The 24132-nt window shown below is 37.8% G+C and overlaps 1 protein-coding gene across 4 annotated transcripts in view; it reads left to right on the top strand.

Annotated features, from left to right (window-relative positions):
* The first annotated feature begins 1622 nt into the window (after window positions 1-1622).
* Window positions 1623-24132, top strand: part of PDLIM5 (PDZ and LIM domain 5) — a 251147-nt gene continuing 228637 nt past the window's right edge. For 3 of the 4 annotated variants that reach the window (XM_037830279.1, XM_037830275.1, XM_037830278.1), the window contains exons 1-2: window positions 1623-1719; window positions 5081-5218. In XM_037830279.1, coding sequence (XP_037686207.1) covers window positions 5123-5218 — 96 coding nt within the window. In that variant the 5' untranslated portion in view covers window positions 1623-1719; window positions 5081-5122. The other variant, XM_037830276.1, reaches the window with a different exon arrangement.

The following is a 24132-nucleotide window of genomic DNA, read 5'->3' on the forward strand; positions in this document are numbered from 1 at the left end:
ATACTGACTGCAGTGCTTGATGTCTTTAATCAAACCTTCATGGATCCATGCTCAATTTGACTGTATTTCAGCAGCAACAGATGAGGGGGTGCAGGCATGGGATTCTTACAGAGTAACTCTAGCCATTGCCTGGAAAACTGTTAGAAGTTGTACTCTCAACTTTAATTTTCTTATCTGTAAATAGAGATGATATTTCTCTATAAAGTTATTATAAGGTTTACCTTATAGGCATTTGTAAATGGTAGCCATTGTTATTTATTTATTATTGGGTGAGATATCATATTGTGGATAATGTGCATAAAAGCATCTGTAAGCCAATTCTCACACTAGGAAACTCCTTCTCCTCCTAAAATAATCCTTTGGATATGTTTATGGACCAGCTATGGACCAGTGCTGTCCAATGGAAATACAATGTGAGCCACATATGTAATTTAAAAATTTCTAGTATGTATATTAAAAAAATTGAAAATAGGTGAAATTAATTTTAATAATGTTATTTTATTTAACTAAATCTATAAAAAATATTATCATTTCAACATGTAATCAATAAAAAGACCATGAATAAAGTATTTTATGTTACATTTTTATACTAATTTTAAAATCCAGTGTGTATTGTAAACTTCCAGCATATTAATGTGAGCACTTATTTTTCAGCAGTTACATGAAATGTAATCCTACCCAAACAATAAAGTAGTGTTTAACAGAAATATATTTTACTTTCAGTTTTAAAATTTAAATTAATTAAAATAACATAAAAGAAAAAAAAATCAGTTATTTAGTCCCTCAGTTGCAGTAGTCACATTTCCCCTACTCAGTCGCCACATGTGGCTAGTTGCTGCCGTGTTGGACAGCGCAACTTTGGTTCTCTAAAATTTTGCTTGCACTTCTAGGGGAATCATAGACCCCACTAAGCTCATCCTTGGTTATATGTCCCCTGGTTAAAAATTGTCTTTTCTCATGTTATAGACCAATCCACAGCTTTAAAAGTCAAGGTACTTCTCTGTGTGTCTTTGGACCATATAACATTATTCAGATTTGCTTATGAATGAATTCCTAGGGCTAAATCAAGCAACTTTATAGAAACTGAGAAGTGGACTACTGATTTGGACTAGAATATAAGCTGAGTATACAGTGGTTGAACCACTTTGGCAGCTGCTCCCTAGCACTGTCTTCTGGTAGGATCAGGATTTAATTTCTAGGTATTGGGTTACTGATTTTCACCTTTTTTATAAGCACACCTCAGGGTCTGCACTTCTCAGAAGCCATAAAGTTTTCTCAAAAAGCGGGGCAGTACCGCGGTACTTGCATAGACAGGGATTTATCCAAAGCCCTTACTATTTTTAGAGGCCAGAGCAACTGCTTGCCATTCAAGGTTTCTGGAAAGAGAAATGAACCCACTACAAAACAGAAACGCTGAGGGTTAGATCTTTGCCAGCTACTCCTTGAAATCCCCCACGTCTACTCCCACCGAAACTGTAGCGCGTCCTGTTTTTCAGCGGCCGCTCCAGCCACAGCCCGCCGCGCCCGTCTCGCGGGCAGCCTTAGCGCGTTTGACTGGGTAGCTCAGCTCGGCCCGGGGGCGTTGCCTAGGCCCGGGAGGCGGGGTCGAGGAGAGCTGGGAGGCGGAAGTTCCCGTGGGCGGTGGGGACGGCGCACGCACTAGGAGTCACTTGTCAGCGCTCTTCTGAGGCGGAGGCAAACGCCGCAAGCGTACTCGAGGTGAGTGGCCTCTCCGCTTGGAGGCGCCTCGGTGATCTCCCTCAGGGAGAAGGGAAAGAAACGGTCGCTGTGTGCCGAGCGCGAGCAGAGAAGCGCAGCTGGGGAAGAAGGAGGGGAGCACCTCGCGTGCAGGCGAGCGGCTCCTCAGTGTTTTCTTCGCACGGAGCGGCGAAGGTGGGAGTGGGGCGCGGGAAGAGGGAGCGCCTGGGAAAGGGCGGCGCAGAATTGGGCGTGAGGCCAGAGGGCTAGTGCTGGAAGTCCCCGGAGCCCGGCGGGCCAGGGGAGCGCGGCGAAGCAGGGCAGGGGCGCGCGAGACGGTGTCCCGAGGGCGGCGGGGGGCGGGGCGTGTCGGGGCTCCCTGGCACCCCCAAGCAGACGCTCCCGGCCGGCTTGCCGGGCGTCGCCAGGCAGACCTTGGCGCCCGTGTACACCCACGTCTTGCGCGAACCATTTAGGGGTATGGGGAGGAAGCGGGGCCAAACGGGAAAGGCGTGTTATTTTTTGATTGTTGTTCCCAGGCTACTGGGAAGCATTTATTCCCACCCCCCCCCCACCCCCAAATGTTACAGTAGTGTAACCTGTTTGGGAAAAACTTCCGTGAGTCAGAAATAAAGCTCGTTGAAAAGAGAATCTGTCATGAGTGTCACATTTATGAATACTTGCGTACTATTTGTTGGAGTTTTGTAAGACTGTGCCTTCGGTAAGTTTGACAATGAGTGGAAAAAGGAAAGCGTATGAATAGGCAGAGCTTGGAAAGAAAATTCGTAGCTGCGCTGGCCAGGGTAGGTCTAGGGGTGTGATCGCCAGAATCCTATCCAAGCCCGCCTTCCTGACCCAGAGGACGTCTGAACCCGCCTGCCACGGAAACAGCGGGCTCGGAGCCTTATTTGGCAAAACAGCGCTAGGCGTGAACCTTTTGCCTGGAAGTGTCTCCTTGGCTGCTTTCATCCTGTGCCTGTGGCTTCAGTTCTTCAGCTCTGCCACCATCAACTCTCTTAACCTGGGGAAAAAGTAAATCCCAAAATACTTTAATTTTAGGCTCTCCTTGACGCTTTAACAGATCATCAATGAACCACCCCCCAACCCCCCCCCCCCCCACACACCCCAAAGAAGCTGGGGTAGAAATGTGGGAAATACCAAGCTTCCTTTCCTAGTACGAGAGCGAAGACATTGTTTAGACTTCGTAAAAGAAAACCCAGAACTATCCCGAAATTCCAGCGTTTTCTGCGCTTTTGAAAGCCGAGTCGTTTGCTCACTATTTCCTGCCTGCTTGGTATTTTAGGAAGGGTTTGGACACTAATAACCAGATGATTTTCATGGAGACCAGGAAAGGGCCAATAATAATATTGCCATTGCTTAGGAATTTGAACGTGGACAAATGAATTCTGAATGAAGCTAGCAGACAGAATACTAGAGAAAGGGAAATGAGATGATAGCCGTTCTGTAGTGTGACTGTGACTTTGCCAGTGCTAGAAATTTTAATAACATGGGAAGAAAACAGAAGGGGAGCCCCCTGGTACAGGGAAGTTGCGTGTACAAAGGTTGGCTTATAAACGAAATACTTTTTTTGGTAGGGAACAACGGGATGGGGAAAGTTGAGTCTCACTTTCACATTGTTCCTCTGACAATTTAAAGATTAAAAAAGGAGGGAACATGCGGCCTGTGAAATATCAGTTGGTTTTACACTCTTCTAATTTATATTGTGTGCTAATACCAAAACAGTTTTCCTCTACTAGTTCTATGAAAGTCTCCTCTGATTACAGAAGGAAAATTAACTATGCTTGGCTCCTTATTACCTCCTCATTATTTGTTTTTCACGTATATGGACCAGTTTGACTTCTGGTTTAGTCTTTTGGTACGTATTATTTCAGGCCTATTATTGCCTAGTAGTTCATTGTACTACTATGTTAGTGGAAAAGCTTGTTTTGTTCCTTGGTAGATGCAGTGCATATTTTTCACTGATTTATTTTCTTTGAGAACCAGGCTATTTGAAAGTTTTGCCTCATTTTCTCTGTATGAGAAGGACTCTATTTGCTTTTGTTGTATCAGTGGTTCACATATCTCTATCTGCTGTTATGAATTTGGTGTGATGGGACAGAAATTTTGAATGGGTTAAGCAAATGAAAAACTATTTTAAATGAGGTGTAATATAAAGGGATGGTTTGGTTGGACAGCTCAGATTTTCCAAGGAAGTATATCCTAAACAGCTTTTTCCTAAAATGCACTTTAAAAATTATACATACAGCTTCTGTTACATTGAAAACATTTTTTTAAAGAGGGAAATACTAAGTTTCTTGGTTTTACATTTAAAAAAATCCCATTCCTCCCAATCTCTTCCACCCACATATGTGGCAATCAATACCAAACTCATAGCTGTTTTTTTTTTTTTTTTGCTTTAGCTTTTTATTATGTAAAAGTACTACCGTAAGAGTCATTATTGATGCACTTACAGCAAAACACAGAAAGAAAAGCACTGAGGCATTGGTTCTTTTCTAAAACTCCAATTCAGTTTCATGCATTAAGATTATCCCTTAGGTTGTACCAAGTTTAGTCATAGCCTATTCACTGTGTGGTAAATGCTTACTCTCCTTTACCTGATGAGGTGTGTGTATAAAACAAAAGGCAGATTCTGACTAAAATATCAGTGTGCTTAAGTATTGCACTGGTTAGACTGTTGCTTATCTGTAGGAAAAGTATATATTACGTTGAGTGTGGAAAATACCATGTCCCTATAAGAGCAAATATAAGTAGTTTATGATTGAAAAGTTTTTTTGCATTCAGTTTCTCATTTTAAAGAATTTAGTATTTGGAAAGTATAAATGGCAATCTACTGATTTGCAGTCCCTTTTTATTTGTTAGAGTAATGTTGAATTTAAGTAAGTAAAATTGAAGGACTTATGCTAACTGCAGTCAAGAGAATGCATGAGTTGGAGGGAAGGAGAAAATTATCTTTAATTAAATTGTAAATAAAATCTTGTTCTTTTCTCTGTACATAAAGGAGTGTTGTAAAGTACTTTGAGTTAAAGTATATATGCAAGAAGCCACAAAATTGGATTGTAACAAGTTATAAAACTGATCATGGATGTAGAAATATATTCTGAAATGGAATTTTTATACTATGGAAATTGGCATGAGTGTGGAAATAGTATATTAGCTCATAGATTCCTTTTCTTAAACTGAAATTAATGAAAACCTAATTACAGACTCATCCTCCACATTCCCTCCCAACCCCCAAAGAAAAGCCCCAAATACTGAACATAATTTAGTTGGTTTTATATGAAATACATTTAATAGGTTTCAAATAAATATTTTTATTAACTGTCTAATTAATTTTCATTAACTGTCTAATTTTCTTTTACAGTGTCTTTCATTTTCTGGGATTGGACTTTGAGCCATTAGAACCATGAGCAACTACAGTGTGTCCTTGGTTGGCCCAGCTCCTTGGGGTTTCCGGCTGCAAGGTGGCAAGGATTTCAACATGCCTCTGACTATTTCTAGTGTAAGCATACTTTACAGATTCTATCATAGATGTTCATCAGTGCTTTATTCTGGAAACTTCGGGGCTGAGTTGTTGAATTCAGTGGTTGACCTATACTCGATTACTTGTGGGATTTGATCTCAGCAGACTTAATGATCTATAATAAAGGATCGGGAGAAGGTTATTAGCAAGGATAATAGATTTCGATGTAGCTTATTTTCAGTTTTCCTCCATCTTAGTAATCAAATGGAAAAAAACATTTAATTAGGTGCTTCAAATCTTTAAACTGTCACTAATTTGGGGAATTCCCTGGACCTTAGTTTCTTCATATGTAATATTAGATTTCATTATAGGATTTTCATGATCCATTTCAACTCCAAAAGCCATATATCAAAAGCAGTTGATCAGTATTGAATAAATTAGCAGTTTTTGGTGTTATTTCCTCAGTTCACTTTCTGGTGCAAATGATAGTGAGCAGTATAATGGCCAAAATCAGTTTACCTTTGAAGAGGAAATAAAAGGCTTGGCTCTCCAACTAGATAGTATCAGCTTATGAGCAATTGAGATTTGGCTATTTACTTCATTATGGATTTATTTTGAATGTATTCTGTGTGTATATTTTAAGGATATGTTTTCATGATGATGATACTGAAGAGGGAAGTAATTGTAGCTTCCATTTACTGATGCTTGACTGTGCATCAGACACTGCTTCTTTCTTATCACCAGTAGCTAATTATTGCCATTCATTACTTGTTAACTTTCTAGAGTTTGTTATGTATATTCAAGTAAATATCTACTCCCCTTTTACTCACATGGTAACATACTATACATATTGTTCCACATCTTGTAGTGGAGAACTTTCCCTATTAATATATAAAGAGCTTTTTTTAAAAAAAACGAAACAAAACAATTGTACAGTATTTTCTTGTATGGCTGTAGCATTTACTTAACAAATTCCCTATTGAAGGACATTTATATTGTTCCTGGTATTGCTATTACAAACAGTGATGCAGTGAATACCATATGTGTGTGTGTGTTTTATATTTATGCATATGAATATGAACATATGTATATATATGTGTCATTTTGATAGGTTGTACCAGTTTATAGTCTTGTACACTGAGATAACTATTCCTCCCTCACACTCCCATCTTGCTAACAAACTTTTGGATATTTGCCAAAGGCTTTAAATGCATCCTCATTTAATTCTCACATTAACCTGCAGAATAGTGGTATTCTTCACATTATACAGAACTGTGCTCAGGGTTCACAGGGCTGGTATGGAAGAGCTGGCTTTCAAGCAGTTATGCTATGCTGCTCCTCTAACAATGAACTTTATCTTAAATTTAGGTAGATTGCTTTTCTTTAGAAAGTCTTCTCTCTCTCTCTCTCTCTCTCTCTCTCTCTCTCTTTTTCTCTCTCTCTCTCTCTCTCTCTATATATATATATACACACACACACACACACACATATAATGCTTCTTATAGCCTATATATCCAACTTGATTTTGAAAGATTAAAAATAAGTTTGGAACATCTACATATTCCTATTAAAATAATTCAGTTCCCATTTTAATGAAGTTTCCTTTGTTTCTTGGCTGCAGATTTAAAAATAGTTATCTTTAATTTATCATCAATTTCTGTCTAGATTATAGTTAATCAGTTTTTGTAAGAAAAAATATATATATATGTAATCTGGCCTGTAAGTTTTAATACTTTTCATAGTTGGATGAAATCTTAAATGTGAAGCATCCATGTGAAAATGTGTCTTGTTGATTTGTTCCTGTTTGAGTGAAGCTGTTTTTCTTATACTACTGATGATCTGTTATGAGGAAAAGGAACAATATTTAAATATGGTCTATTTTTATGTTTTGTTAACCTTATTAGTTTTTAATATATTTATCATATTGACCAAAGAATGTTATTGCTTAGTTTAAAATACTTCCATTTTCACTGGAAAATCTTCCAGAAGCAAATTGACACTTAAATGAAACAAATTAACTTGTCACTTAGTTCTTTAGTCATAGAGATCCAAAGGTAATATATAAATTTTGTGGTACCTTGGCTTTTAAAATGTTTTATGTGCTTCAGTTTCCTGGCAGATATAGTTTGAGGAGCTAGCTCCATGTTGTGATGTTGATAAAACAGAACACTGTGTACATACATACATGCCCTCCCCTGGTACGGAAGAAATGCTTTCCTTGTGTAGACAGAGTGCTAATTAAAGGATTTTGAACATACTGATTAAAAGAGACTGTGGTAACAAAGCTGCTGAGTTATTTCTGTTCTCTTACAAAAATTTCTGCCATCTACTGTGACCTTTTTGGGCCTTGTGCACTGGGGCATGCAATTCATTCTGGACTGGTGAGGATGGGAAGGGGAGGGGGAGGAGAGAAGGGAATGTTGGCTCAACTGTGCTTCTAGGCTGTTGGCCTTTCATTGTTATTTTTTAACCTCTTGTGTGGTTCATTCTAACCTGCCTGGTAACATTGCCTAATAAAAATTTGTGTCAATCACTAGTTTATGTCGTTTGTAGTAAGATTATTAATGCTATATAAAAATTTAAACTTGATCTCATCTTAAATAGTTGTCCGATTATACTTAATTATTTAGAATTATTAGTATATATTTCAGGGGTCATCAGATTCTATAATAGTATCAAGGAGCAATTCAAATCTGAGGCATGGCTTAAAACGTAATTTAATGATTCTCTTATTTTAATAATGCACATGAAGTGCTTACAAGGTTTGATACATAGTATTCACTCAAATGCAATCTTTTACAATAGTGGTATTATAAAATTAAAAAGAAAAAAGTTAGAGACTTGAAACATTAAATGTCCCCTGGAGTAGTAGGGGATAAAGCAGTTGCTTTCTTTTTTCTTTCTGTTTTTTTAAGCTTACAGTTCATAGAAATTGAAAAAGAACAATTCAGGAAGATTGTGCTTATCTAGGAATCTGCATCTTTGTACTTAGAGTTCAGAAGTATAAAATTTTTCCTTTGGTCAGGTATTATGTTGAACTCCAAAGAGCTATTTACATTTCTTTATAACATTAGAACTCTGTGGTATCAAATATATTTTGAAATAAATAGGCTGTTGGCTGGGACATGAGCATTTGATTTTCTTGTCATTTTGTTATACAAGCATATGAATATGCCAGATAAGACTTGTCTTAGAACATACAAGATATAAAATGTTAACATTTCATTTAGATTTGGGCATCATCTACATCATATGAATTTTACATACTTTTTGTAGATGGATTTCTAAGGTAAGATTGTCAGTTGCTGCATACTTTTAAAAAGATGCGTATAACTGAATGATCACGTCATTGTCTTCAATTTCCTGTCCTTAGAATGGAATTGCTGGCTATAGGAGTTTGCAGGCTGTCTTTTTATGACCCTGTATTTATGGAATTGCTCTGAAGCCATGGAAAGGGGGATAGGTTTCATTGTGGCTGTGTGGGTTTTGGTCTTTGCCAGTATATTTTATAAGAAGAAATACAAGGATTGTTGCACAATTCAAGACCGTATTTTGGCAAGTTGATGTTCCTCATGATGGAATTACAAGAAGGATTATATATATATATATATATATATATATATATATATATATGTATTTTTTTGGGGGGGGAAAGCATTGTCTTTTTACCATTGAATATGATGTTAGCTGTGGGTTTTTTGTAAATGCCCTTTATCAGGTTAATGAAATTCCCTTCTATTTTCACTTTTGATTATTTTTAGCATGAAAGGGTATTGAATTTTGACAGATGCTTTTTCTGCATCTACTAAGATGATCCTTAATTCTAATAATATGGTATTTTATAATAATTGGTTTTGGGATGTTAAGCCAAGCTTGCATTCCTCTGATAAATTCCTCTTGGTTATGGTGTGTAATTCTTTTTTTTTTTTTTTTTTTTTTTTTAAACAATGACAAATATTTATTATCTCGCAGTTCTGTGGGTCACGAATTGGGAATAGCTTAGCTGAGGGATTCTGGCATGGGGTGCATATGAGGTCAGAGCTGTGGTCACCTCCAGACTCCCAGTGGGCTGAAGGGTCCTCTTTTAAACTCACTCATATGGTTGTTGGTGGCTTAAACTCCTCACAGGAAAAAAGGCCTCAATTCCTCACCACACCGTGTGGGCCTTTCCATAAGGACTGCTCACATCATGCATCATAGCAACTTGCTTCTAGAGCCAGTGATCCAAAAAGGAGAAAGTCTTTTTACTTTCCTGATAGCAGCCTTTGAAGAATAAAATTTTTTTGTTTTAATTTTAATGATAAATTGCTTTTTTAAAAAGCCTTTGGAGTTCTGAATCCAGGATAATGTTTTCATAACACATACTAAACAGTTTCATAGAATTTTATAGCAAGTAGGAAAGTAATTCAGGAGTATATCTGAAGAAGAACAAGAGAATCTAATTGATAATTAATTAAAAGGAAAAATATTTTGATGGGTGAGAAATTAAATTTCACATACCTAATATATAATGTTAAAGGCCCTGTAATATCCATTTAGCTTCTTTTTATATGTTTAAATGCACATAAAGCAGATTGCAAGAGGTTATTTTACAAAACACAAGCTAAAGAAAAATCTGTGCTTACCCCTAAACCTGGCTAAATGGAAATGAAAGGAAACCAGGGTTGATTACTCAGGTTAATGGGTTGCTCTCTATAAATGACAAATAGTTTTATTAGAGAAGTTAACTTTATATACTGAACTATTTGTAATGATATTTTTTTTATCTTCATTTTATTGAGATATATTCACATACCACACAGTCATACAAAACAAATCGTACTTTCGATTGTTTACAGTACCATTACATAGTTGTACATTCATCACCTAACTCAATCCCTGACACCTTCATTAGCACACACACACAAATAACAAGAATAATAATTAGAGTGAAAAAGAGCAATTGAAGTAAAAAAGAACACTGGGAACCTTTGTCTGTTTGTTTCCTTCCCCTATTTTTCTACTCATCCATCCATAAACTAGACAAAGTGGAGTGTGGTCCTTATGGCTTTCCCAATCCCATTGTGACCCCTCATAAGCTACATTTTTATACAACTGTCTTCGAGATTCATGGGTTCTGGGTTGTAGTTTGATAGTTTCAGGTATCCACCACCAGCTACCCCAATTCTTTAGAACCTAAAAAGGGTTGTCTAAAGTATGCGTAACAGCGCCCACCAGAGTGACCTCTCGGCTCGTTTTGGAATCTTTCTGCCACTGAAGCTTATTTCATTTCCTTTCACGTCCCCCTTTTGGTCAAGAAGATTTTCTCCGTCCCACGATGCCAGGTCTACATTCCTCCCTGGGAGTCATATTCCACGTTGCCAGGGAGATTCACTCCCCTGGGTGTCTGATCCCACGTAGGGGGGAGGGCAGTGATTTCACCTTTCAAGTTGGCTTAGCCAGAGAGAGAGGGCCACATCTGAGCAACAAAGAGGCATTCGGGAGAAGGCTCTTAGGCACAACCATAGGGAGGCCTAGCCTCTCCTTTGCAGCAACCGTCTTCCCAAGGGTAAAACCTGTGGTAGAGGGCTCAACCCATCAAACCACCAGTCCCCTATGTCTGTGGTCATGTTAGCAACCATGGAGGTGGGGTAGGCGAATACCCCTGCATTCTCCACAGGCTCCTCAAGGGGGCACTACATCTTTTTTTTTCCTTGTTTTTCTTTTTTTTTTAACTTTCCCTTCTTTTTTAAATCAACTGTATGAAAAAAAAGTTAAAAAGAAAACAAACATACAATAAAAGAACATTTCAAAGAGACCATAACAAGGGAGTAAGGAAAAGACAACTAACCTAAGATAACTGCTTAACTTCCAACATGTTCCTACTTTACCCCAAGAAAGTTACCTAATATAGCAACATTTCTGTGAACTTGCTCCTACTATATCCATCAGAAATTAACAGACCATAGTCATTCCTGGGCATCCCCAGAACGTTAAATAGCTTATCTGTTCTTCTTGGATTATTGTTCCCCCTTCCTTAATTGCTCTCTATTGCTAGTTCCCCTACATTCTACATTATAAACCATTTGTTTTACAATTTTCAAAGTTCACATTAGTGGTAGCATATAATATTTCTCTTTTTGTGCCTGGCTTATTTCGCTCAGCATTATGTCTTCAAGGTTCATCCATGTTGTCATATGTTTCACGAGATCGTTCCTTCTTACTGCTGTGTAGTATTCCATCGTGTGTATATGCCACATTTTCTTTATCCACTCATCTGTTGAAGGACATTTGGGTTGTTTCCATCTCTTGGCAATTGTGAATAAAGCTGCTATGAACATTGGCGTGCAGATATCTGTTCGTGTCACTGCTTTCCGATCTTCCGGGTATATACCGAGAAGTGCAATCGCTGGATCGAATGGTAACTCTATATCTAGTTTTCTAAGGAACTTCCAGAGTGACTTCCAGAGTGGCTGAACCATTATACAGTCCCACCAACAATGAATAAGAGTTCCAGTTTCTCCACATTCCTTCCAGCATTTGTAGTTTCCTGTTTGTTTAATGGCAGCCATTCTAACCGGTGTTAGATGGTATCTCATTGTGGTCTTAATTTGCATCTCTCTAATAGCTAGTGAAGCTGAACATTTTTTCATGTGTTTCTTGGCCATTTGTATTTCCTCTTCAGAGAACTGTCTTTTCATATCTTTTGCCCATTTTATAATTGGGCCGTCTGTACTATTGTCATTGAGTTGTAGGATTTCTTTATATATGCAAGATATCAGTCTTTTGTCGGATACCTGGTTTCCAAAAATTTTTTGCCATTGAGTTGGCTGCCTCTTTACCTTTTTGAGAAATTCCTTTGAGGTGCAGAAACTTCTAAGCTTGAGGAGTTCCCATTTATCTATTTTCTCTTTTGTTGCTTGTGCTTTGGGTGTAAAGTCTAGGAAGTGGCCGCCTAATACAAGGTCTTGAAGATGTTTTCCTACATTATCTTCTAGGAGTTTTATGGTACTTTCTTTTATATTGAGATCTTTGGTCCATTTTGAGTTAATTTTTGTGTAGGGGGTGAGGTAGGGGTCCTCTTTCATTCTTTTGGATATGGATATCCAACTCTCCCAGCCCCATTTGTTGAAAAGACCATTATGACTCAGTTCAGTGACTTTGGGGGCCTTATCAAAGATCAGTCGGCCATAGAGCTGAGGGTCTATCTCTGAATTCTCAATTCGATTCCATTGATCTATATGTCTGTCTTTGTGCCAGTACCATGCTGTTTTGGCAACTGTGGCTTTATTATAAGCTTCAAAGTCAGGGAGTGTAAGTCCTCCCACTTCGTTTTTCTTTTTTAGAGTGTCTTTAGCAATTCGAGGCATCTTCCCTTTCCAAATAAATTTGATAACTAGCTTTTCCAAGTCTGCAAAGTAGGTTGTTGGAATTTTGATTGGGATTGCATTGAATCTGTAGATGAGTTTGGGTAGAATTGACATCTTAATGACATTTAGTCTTCCTATCCATGAACATGGAATATTTTTCCATCTTTTAAGGTCCCCTTCTATTTCTTTTAGTAGAGTTATGTAGTTTTCTTTGTATAGGTCTTTTACATCTTTGGTTAAGTTTATTCCTAGGTACTTGATTTTTTTAGTTGCTATTGAAAATGGTGTCTTTTTCTTGAGTGTCTCTTCAGTTTGTTCATTTCTAGCATATAGAAACATTACTGACTTATGTGCATTAACCTTGTATCCCGCTACTTTGCTAAATTTGTTTATTAGCTCTAGTAGCTGTATCGTCGATTTCTCAGGGTTTTCTAGATATAAGATCATATTATCTGCAAACAATGACAGTTTTACTTCTTCTTTTCCAATTTGGATGCCTTTTATTTCTTTGTCTTGCCGGATTGCCCTGGCTAGCACTTCCAGCACAATGTTGAATAACAGTGGTGACAGCGGGCATCCTTGTCTTGTTCCTGATCTTAGAGGGAAGGCTTTTAGTCTCTCACCATTGAGTACTATGCTGGCTGTGGGTTTTTCATATATGCTCTTTATCATGTTGAGGAAGTTTCCTTCAATTCCTACCTTTTGAAGTGTTTTTATCAAAAAGGGATGTTGGATTTTGTCAAATGCTTTTTCAGCATCTATTGAGATGATCAATTGATTTTTCCCTTTTGACTTGTTAATGTGTTGTAATACATTGATTGATTTTCTTATGTTGAACCATCCTTGCATGCCTGGAATTAACCCCACTTGGTCATGGTGTATGATTTTTTTAATGTGTCTTTGGATTCGATTTGCAAGTATTTTGTTGAGGATTTTTGCATCTATATTCATTAAGGAGATTGGCCGGTAGTTTTCCTTTTTTGTAGCATCTTTGCCTGGTTTTGGTATTAGATTGATGTTAGCTTCATAAAATAAGTTAGGTAGTGTTCCATTTTCTTCAATGTTTTGAAAGAGTTTGAGTAAGATTGGTGTCAGTTCTTTCTGGAAAGTTTGGTAGAATTCCCCTGTGAAGCCATCTGGCCCTGGGCATTTATTTGTGGGAAGATTTTTGATGACTGATTGGATCTCTTTGCTTGTGATGGGTTGGTTGAGGTCTTCTATTTCTTCTCTGGTCAGTCTAGGTTGTTCATATGTTTCCAGGAAATTGTCCATTTCCTCTACATTATTGAGTTTGTTGCCATACAGTTGTTCATAATATCCTCTTGTAATTTTTTTAATTTCTTCAGGATCTGCAGTTATGTCACCTTTTTCATTCATTATTTTGTTTATATGGGTCTTCTCTCTTTTTGATTTTGTCAGTGTAGCTTGGGCTTGTCAATCTTGTTGATCTTCTCAAAGAACCAACTTTTGGTGATATTTATCCTCTCTATTGTTTTTTTGTTCTCTATGTCATTTATTTCTGCTTTAATCCTTGTTATTTCTTTTCTTGTACTTGGTTTAGGATTGGTTTGCTGTTCATTTTCTAACTTCTTCAGTTGATCCATTAGTTCTTTGATTTTGGCTCTTTCTTCCTTTCTAATATATGCGTTTAGTGCTATAAATTTCCCCCTTAGCACTGCTTTTGCTGCATCCCATAGGTTTTGGTATGTTGTGTTCTCATTTTCATTCGTCTCTATATATGTAGCAATTTCTTTTGCTATTTCTTCTTTAACCCACTGATTGCTTAGGAGTGTGTTGTTTAACCTCCAGGTATTTGTGAATTTTCTAAGTCTCTGATGGTTATTGACTTCTAATTGTATTCCATTGTGGTCAGAGAATGTGCTTTGAATAATTTCAATCTTTTTAAATTTATTGAGGCTTGTTTTATGTCCCAGCATATGATCTATTCTGGAGAAAGTTCCGTGAGCACTAGAAAAGTATGTGTATCCTGGTGATTTGGGATGTAATGTCCTGTAGATGTCTGTTAAATCTAATTCATTTATCAGATTGTTTAGGTTTTCAATTTCCTTATTGGTCTTCTGTCTGGTTGATCTATCTATAGGAGAGAGTGATGTGTTGAAGTCTCCCACAATTATTGTGGAAACATCAATTGCTTCCTTTAGTTTTGCCAGTGTTTCTCTCATGTATTTTGTGGCACCTTGATTGGGTGCATAGACATTTAGGATTGTTATTTCTTCTTGTTGAATTGCCCCTTTTATTAGTATGTAGTGGCCTTCTTTGTCTCTCAAAACATCCCTGCATTTGAAGTCTATTTTATCTGAGATTAATATTGCTACACCTGCTTTCTTTTGGCTGTAGCTTGCATGAAATATTTTTTTCCATCCTTTCACTTTCAGTTTCTTTGTGTCCCTGTGTCTAAGATGAGTCTCTTGTATGCAACATATTGATGGTTCATTTTTTTTGATCCATTCTGCGAATCTATATCTTTTAATTGGGGAGTTTAATCCATTCACATTCAACGTTATAACCGTGAAGGCATTTCTTGAATCAGCCATCTTATCCTTTGGTTTATGTTTGTCATATTTTTCCCCTCTCTCTATTAATATCCTTTATTGTACCCATACCGAATCTCTTTAGTACTGAACCTTTCTCCAAGTCTCTCTGTCCTGTCTTTGTTTCTCTGTCTGTAGGGCTCCCTTTAGTATCTCCAGTAGGGCAGGTCTCTTGTTAGCAAATTCTCTCAGCATTTGTTTGTCTGTGAAAAATTTAAGCTCTCCCTCAAATTTGAAGGAGAGCTTTGCTGGATAAAGTATTCTTGGCTGGAAATTTTTCTCACTCAGAATTTTAAATATATCGTGCCACTGCCTTCTCGCCTCCATGGTGGCTGCTGAGTAGTCACTACTTAGTCTTATGCTGTTTCCTTTGTATGTGGTGAATTGCTTTTCTCTTGCTGCTTTCAGAACTTGCTCCTTCTCTTCTGTGTTTGACAGTGTGATCAGTATATGTCTCGGAGTGGGTTTATTTGGATTTATTCTATTTGGAGTTCGCTGAGCATTTATGATTTGTGCATCTATGGTGTTTAGAAGATTTGGGAAGTTTTCCCCAACAATTTCTTTGAATACTCTTCCTAGACCTTTACCCTTTTCTTCCCCTTCTGGGACACCAGTGAGTCTTATATTTGGACGTTTCATATTATCTATCATATCCCTGAGGTCCATTTCGATTTTTTCAATTTTTTTCCCCATTCTTTCTTTTATGCTTTCATTTTCCATCCTGTCATCTTCGAGGTCACTGATTCGTTGTTCAACTTCCTCTAGTCTTGTACTATGAGTGTCCAGAATCTTTTTAATTTGGTCAACAGTTTCTTTAATTTCCATAAGTTCATCCATTTTTTTATTTAGTCTTGCAATGTCTTCTTTATGCTCTTCTAGGGTCTTCTTGATTTCCTTTGTCTCCCATACTATGGTCTCATTGTTCATCTTTAGTTCTTTGAGTAGCTGCTCTAGGTGCTGTGTCTCTTCTGATCTTTTGATTTGGGTGCTTGGGCTTGGGTTATCCATATCGTCTGGTTTTTTCATATGCTTTATAATTTTCTGTTGTTTTTGGCCTCGTGGCATTTGCTGAACTTGATAGGGTTCTTTTAGGAATTGTAGACCAATTGAAGTCCTTATCTCTAATTTATCAGATCTACAGCTTCGTGGAGTACACTTTCTCTAACTAACCAGCAGGTGGCGTCCACGAGCCACCTGTTCTCCACAAGCCAGTTCTCCCCTGCTTAGCCTTTTTGGTGAGTGGGGGAGTGAGTCTTGTGGGGTCCAATTGGTGTACCAAGCTTGCGTGTGTAGTTGGTGTTGCCTGCCCTGTATATGGGGCGTGTTTCTGGGCAATCAGGGAGGGGGGGTGGCTCTAACAATCAAATCTCCCTGGTGATCCTAGAGTTTTAAAGCTGCTGCAATAGTCTAATCCTTCAGTTCAGTCCTGCCACAGTTTGTCTCTGCCACTGACCCACAAGTCCTTGGTATTGGCGTATGGCTCCTGAGACTTGCAAGTGGGCCCCTTTTCCAGGCTGTGCACCCCGGGTCCTCTGTTGAGGGATGACTGTGCTATGTCACAGGTGAGTGCCGTCCCCCCAGGGCAGTTCTGGGCTGCTGGGCTGTGTAGGGAGGCTCCAGTCTGCTGAAATGATGGCTGAATGGGGCTTTGTTAATTCACACTGCTCCACCTTCGGAACTCTGGGACAATCAGCTGAGGTTGCAGGGAAGGCTAATGTCCACGCCCATTTTTGTGGTGTGTGCCTGTTATTTGAAGCACTTCCATCACACTGGGTTGTCTGGGGCAGCTCTGGGCTATGGGGCTGGCGATGGGCAGGAGTGTTTCCTGTCCACCAGGATGATGGCTGTGAGCAGACACCCCCCTTTTCTTGGGAAGTTGTGGTGTTTAGTGAATTTTCTCAGCCACTGGATTGTTGCGTTTTGTCTCAGAGCTCTCTTAGTTCTGCTCTTGACTTGACCTGCCCAAATTTCAAGTCTTTGAAGCTTTCTGTATTGGGCTTCTTAGAGTAATTGTTTTAGAAAAAGAAAAAAGGATTAAAAAAAAAAAAAGGGCCCTCCTCAGAGATCTAATGGGTTATTTAAATGCTAAGAGACCAGGGCCATTAAGGAAAGGTCCACAGGGCAGAGAGATCAGCTTTTCTTCGGGATTTGCATATGCGCCTCAGGGCCTGAGCTCTGCCCTTCCCCTTTCTATGTTCACCAGAACTCCAAAAATCCTCAGCTTTTATTTTGGAGTTTTTCGTGTTGTTTTTTTCCTATGCCTGTCTCCTCTCTGCTGGGCTGGCTGCTCTCAGATTCTCTGGTGTCTGGTCTCAGTCTATCTATGGTTGGAGTTTGGATCAGTAGAATGAGTTTCCGATAAGGGCTGCCACTGCAGTTCTCCCTTCTCCTTCCGGGAGCTGACAGCCCCTCTTCCCATGGGACTGAGCCTGGCAGGGAGGGGCGCGGGTCCCCTGGCCGCAAAAACTTACAGATTTTGCTGATCTCAGCAGTTCCACGTTTTCATGAGTGTTGTATGAAGTATACCCAAAGTCAGATTGCTCTGTGGTGTCCAGTCCACGCAGTTCGTGGCTTTCTACCTACTTTCCTGGAGGAGTAACTAAAACATACAGCTCACCAGTCCGCCATCTTGCCCCGCCTCTCCAGGATTATATATTTTTGAATAGCATCTGCAACATCCTAAGGTTGACGTACTCTGCTGTGTGTTATTTTCTGATGTGTGACATCAGACCTTTTTTCATAGCTGTCAGTATTTGAATTTGTTGTAGATGACCTCCAATTCTCTCTAAACACATAAGTTTCTTTAGTAGATAAGGATTAGGTCACATTTTTAATACTCAAATAATAATGACTGATTCTCAAGAATCAGAGAAGGAACAATTGTTGCAGGATTGGACACAATTTTGGTTGGATTTGAAAAGCAGAAGAAATTGACTGTTTCCTTGGTCAGTGGAGTTCTTTTTGGGACCATAACAGAACAGAGAAGGAGCCATGGAGCACTTTTCTGTGAACTCATTCATTCAGCAGTTACAGGGATATTTCCTAGAAGCCATTGAAGAAGATACAAAGTATTGGGGAGTACAAAGGTTGGGGGGGGAAGAAATAAGTACAGTACCAGACATTTCAGAAGACCTATCACAAGACAATATTCTGTGCCAAAGACACAGAAAAGTTTTTTCGGTTTCAGTGGACATAGATCTTTGGTATTTGTGGATATAGGCTTCCCATAGCAGGAATTAATTGAAGGATGAAATTTGAACACTTCAAAGTCAACATTTCTGCATGTTGATTTTCAGTCCAAAGTAAAGACTATGTCTTTTCTTACCAATGCTTGACTCTGAATAAAGTTGTGAATATAGTTCAGTGATTTTTCAGACATGCCGGCTGCAGTTTCCTTCCGAAGGGGGTCAGAAGGAACCTTTCAGTCCCCTCAAGCTGAAATGGGAGAACCATCCTACCTTGAATAAATGGGCCATTGTTAATTTTGGCTAAATATTTTTCTTTTACGTTCCCTCCCAACAACTCTGTCATTATGTCAAGTTAGCAAGTTAATAATTTAGTTTGTGTGACTACATAATGTATATTTCATGCATAAAATTACCTTTAGAACATTAATTACCTTTTGTGTGGGGGCTCAGGGGTGTCTCTTCCTGTCTGGCAGTTTTCTATCATATGTGATCACAAGGGTCAAGAATCTTAAGACAATTCTAAAGATATTTCTCTGGTTATTTATAAAGAAATGAAAATCTTATCAGTACATTTTATTGTAAATTAATAATGTTAGAAAAAAGGGGGCTTATTTAGGTTTTATTAAGTATTGAATATTTTGGAAAGTTATTTGTTAAAAAAGAGGAATTTTACTGATATGCAGGACTTTTGAATCTAACGTAAAAAAAAACACTGTAGGGTTTTGATGAAGTAAAAATAGTACTCAGACATAAGTAAAGAAGATTTTCATATAACCTCTATACCTATCCATGAGTTAGGTGTCAAATCTACCTGCTTAAACTGAGAAAGAATATTGATGCTTGTAAATTTATTTTCACTCATTTTTGAGAACTTTCAAGGCAAAGTGCTTGTCTTCTGACGGTTTTTGGCCAGGCCGCACAGTTGTCTTTATCTGTAACATCCTGTTTGCGGTAGTTCATACCTAGATTCAGATAATACCATAAGACTAGTCATGTCGTCTTTCCCCTAGTTACAATTGTGTGGAGGAGAAATCTAATATGATTTAGTTAATCTAGAAGCAAACATTGGGGTTTTTCCTTTGGCGTCTTGTAAGAGATGATTGTTTTTCGACTTTGAGGTAGGTAAGACTCTCTAGTCCTTTATTTCCATTTTTGAGATGTGAAAATATTGAGTATGTAATATAAAACGTGCAAAACAAGACACTAGCATATGAAATAACATGTGTATGCTTTTGCTAATAAATGACATAATGGGAATGAAAGAAGAAAATATTAGTTTAAGCAACTAATGAACAGTGACTCTGGTGGCCACTAATTCTTTAGGTATTCTAAGTGCAGAGCCATAGTATAGCCATGTTGGGAAGACAGGTGGAGTTTTTAACTAATAGACAGGGAAACTCACTTTTCTGACATAGGTGCTTTTTTTTTTTATTTAGAGTATTTTTTAGATAATAAAATATTTATGAATGGGTAAAACACAGTATTGGATGTGTGTTTATAGTTAGGTTTGAAAGAATTTTGTTACAGTACTTATTAAAACTGAATTTCTCAAATCTTATGTTTGCTTCCATCTTCTTTCACCTTGTTTCTTTTATTTTTTTTCCCTTTCCTGTTGCATAAGTGTAGTCATATCCACCCTTCTGTAAATACTCTGATTTCTTTTACAGCTGATGTTATCACCCTTTTTGTGTGACAGTTACTGGAACAAAGTTTATCAAACTTGTTGGCACTTAGTACTCTCCACAGAGCCCAGCAATTGCAACAAATGTCCCCGATAGGCCTAAATGGAGGAGAATAAAATGAACTGGAAAAGTGAACATGAGGGAATGAAAGAGAAAAAGACAGGAGAAAACAAAGTGGCAATTTTTAAAGGCCTGTAATAGGAATACATAATTATTTATTGAGTCATATTTGGTACTTAAGAAATGTTTACCCCCAAGGAAAAAAAAAGATGTAGTGCCCCTTGAGGAGCCTGTGGAGAATGCAGGGGTAGTCGACTACCCCACCTCCATGGTTGCTAACATGACCACAGACATAGGGGACTGGTGGTTTGATGGGTTGAGCCCTCTACCACAGGTTTTGCCCTTGGGAAGACAGTTGCTGCAAAGGAGAGGCTAGGCCTCCCTATGGTTGTGCCTAAGAGCCTCCTCCCGAATGCCTCTTTGTTGCTCAGATGTGGCCCTGTCTCTCTAGCTAAGCCAACTTGAAAGGTGAAATCACTGCCCTCCCCCCTACGTGGGATCAGACACCCAGGGGAGTGAATCTCCCTGGCAACGTGGAATATGACTCCCGGGGAGGAATGTAGACCTGGCATTGTGGGACGGAGAACATCTTCTTGACCAAAAGGGGGATGTGAAAGGAAATGAAATAAGCTTCAGTGGCAGAGAGATTCCAAAAGGAGCCGAGAGGTCACTCTGGTGGGCACTCTTATGCACACTTTAGACAACCCTTTTTAGGTTCTAAAGAATTGGGGTAGCTGGTGGTGGATACCTGAAACTATCAAACTACAACCCAGAACCCATGAATCTCGAAGACAGTTGTATAAAAATGTAGCTTATGAGGGGTCACAATGGGATTGGGAAAGCCATAAGGACCACACTCCACTTTGTCTAGTTTATGGATGGATGAGTAGAAAAATAGGGGAAGGATACAAACAGACAAAGGTACCCAGTGTTCTTTTTTACTTCAATTGCTCTTTTTCACTCTAATTATTATTCTTGTTATTTTTGTGTGTGTGCTAATGAAGGTGTCAGGGATTGATTTGGGTGATGAATGTACCACTATGTAATGGTACTGTAAACAATCGAAAGTACGATTTGTTTTGTATGACTGCGTGGTATGTGAATATATCTCAATAAAATGAAGATTAAAAAAAAAAAAAAAAAGAAGTGTTTACCCCTTGCGCCTTTTAAAGTTTTGTTTTTAGTTTTTCTTTAAGTAGAAAAGTTCAAAAGTAGTATGGCTTTTTGAAAGCTCTTTAAGTAGTATTGTTCATAATTCAAAAGATATAATAAAGTATACAGGAAGTCTTCTGTTGTCCTGCCATTCATTTCTTCTTTCCAGAAGCAACCACTATATGCTTTCAGAGATGATCTATATAGATATATGTCTATATGCCCCCTCACCTCAACAAAATAGTATCCTAATGTATGTATTTTTTGGTATTTTGCTTTTTTCACTTAACCCAAGATTAGTAAAGCTTCATTCATATATATTTTTTTACAACTGTTTTGTGTTCTGCAGGTTGTATTTATCATAATTTACTTAACTAGTCCCTATTTAAGGACAATTAATTTGTTTCTGTTCTTTTACTTTTACTGACAGAGCAGTGTCATTTTTGCACACATATTCTGTAGGATAAATTCCTAGAAATGGAATTGCTGAGTCAAAGGGTTGTATGCATTTGTAATTTTAATTGATATTACCAGATATCTCTATAGGCATTCCTTACCCACAGCATGAGAATGCCTGTTTCCCCATACATGTGCTAGCATGTATTTCAACAGACTGATCTTTCCAATCAGTTGGGCTGATTTCTACCTTTCTCGTTACAGGGCTTAATCACAAATATTCTACTGAGGATTCTTTACATTTATAAGTATTTCATTGTTTTCTATTTTGCATGAGAATATATGAAGTGAAATTGTGCCACCCTTTTTTAAATGATGCCATTTATTTCTTAGGAATGCTGTTCTTTGAATTTTTTTTCATCCTGATCTGTGATTAATAGTTATTTATATCACTTGTTTCCTATTTCTAAACCAGTTTCCTCTCTATGTTAACATATTGCTTCTAATTACAGGGTGAACAATTTTTTTTTCTTTTTTATGAAACATTTCTTGTAAAAGTTCCCTGTCATGCGTGGATGTTTTAAAAATTAAGCAAGTCACATTTAATGGATTCAAGGTTATTACCTTCGGAGTCTCTCCAGTACCCTCTTATGTTGTGTGGTTTTGAATCCCATTTTTCTCTATGATATGACGAGGCTGACCATTATGAAGTGTTCAATATGGTCCTGTTACATAGTTAAATTAACCCTTAATTGCCATACCTTGATTTCATTATCAGTATTTTTTGGCCAGCAGAGCTTAACTGAAGTCATAGATTGATAGTGTTCCATAGCATAGTGAGTCAGGCATTGTGAAAGCACACTAATATTGTGGCACCATCTATTTCTTCATTTTACCTGGGTTTAAGCAGTAGAGTATGTATTGGTAACCATGTTAGCAAAAGGAGTGGGAATGCCAGGGATGTTAGTATTTTATATGGTTAAAGATTGAGGAAGGAGGAATTTCCCTTTAGTTTATCACTGTAAATTTTAAATATGATGAGTAGGGAACTAGATAAGAATTTGCACTATTAATATTGTTATTTGAATTGTGTGAATTGTTAAACATTTTTTTCCCCAGGGTCCAAAAATTGATTTAACAGTGGTCATTGTACTTCATGATAATTGTCCTGGGTAAATTTTTATTTACCAAAAGAGGAAGTGGTTGTTGTTTTAGTGACACTAACAATTGAATGTCATTTACAATCAGAGCTTTAAATGTGATTCGGTTCAGTATCCAATTAATATCCCAGTATTTTTGAAATGATTTCTGAGATATTAGCTTTTAGAAACAGGGAAATTAAGAAATTTAGTAAGGCTGTATAATACTAGCCAGAGGAGATTGCAGCTGTGTTCTGGAAGTCTTTTTCTTCTTGGGAAAAGATAGTCGAGGACAAATTTCCTTTAGAAAAACTGCCTTATCACTTAAGTAGCACCCCTTAGAGATGTTCTGGATAAAGAAGTTTATATATAAATTCAAGCTATTTGCATATGTAATTTTCATGATCTTGTCCATTCCTTTGGAGTATCTCTGTGTTACTAACTTCTAAATATCCTACATATGGTTCTTTAGGTTTTTTTATACTGAATATTTGTGTTTACATGTTTTTCTATTCTGGAAGATTTTATTTTGCATCCAATTCTCAGAGTGATACTTTGATATTTTAGTAGCAAGAGTGTTTCCAAATTTCATCAGCGGTGTATATCCCCTGTTAGACTGGTTCTTCATTCTCATGCTGGCACCTTGTCTAGCCTGGTATATCCTACCTTTAATATATTAAACCCTATTCAAGAACTGTGAGAGCTTCCCATTACCTGTTGTATTGTTGCTTAGCTCCTCTGCCTGACATTCAAGGCTGCATATAAATGGACTCGCTTTGTACAACTGATATGGTCCATTAGTGCCCATTCTGAACCCTAATGTCCTTGTTCTCTTTATTCTCTTTTATGCACCTACTTTTATTTCTCCTAATCATCTTTAAAGCCTTTTGTTCATCCTTCAAGGCACAATCCCATATATCAGGAGCTCTTTGAAATGTTTGACCACTCTTGCTCACTTGGGTCTCCTTTCTTCTAAACTCCTGTATTAAATAATAATAATGATGAAAATATGCTAACATTTTATTGAGCCATTGTTATTGGCTAGGTCCTAACCTAGATGCTTTGCACATGTTCAATTATTTAATCCTCACAACAGCCCTATGAGGGAGTACAATTTAAAATCTCTGGTTCATAGGTAAAGAGGCTGAGGGACCCTGAAGTTAAGTAATGTGCTTAAAGTTACTAGTAATTAGGGTCAGAATTTGAAACCAATCAAGGTGAGTAGTAGTGATGCTTTTAATCCTAATATCCTGTTTCCTGGGACTAGATCATAGCTTTCACTAGAAATAGCCATGTGTGTGTATGTGTATTGTGTATTTCTTAAAGAGAGAATAGAAACTCAAGAATCAGACATGTAAATATGGGAATAACTGGGATGATAAGAAAAAAAAAAATCACTGGTTTCCAACTGATCATTAAAATCATCAATGAGCTT

Source organism: Choloepus didactylus, chromosome 3 (genome assembly GCF_015220235.1).
Source record: "Choloepus didactylus isolate mChoDid1 chromosome 3, mChoDid1.pri, whole genome shotgun sequence".
Lineage (NCBI taxonomy): Eukaryota > Metazoa > Chordata > Mammalia > Pilosa > Megalonychidae > Choloepus > Choloepus didactylus.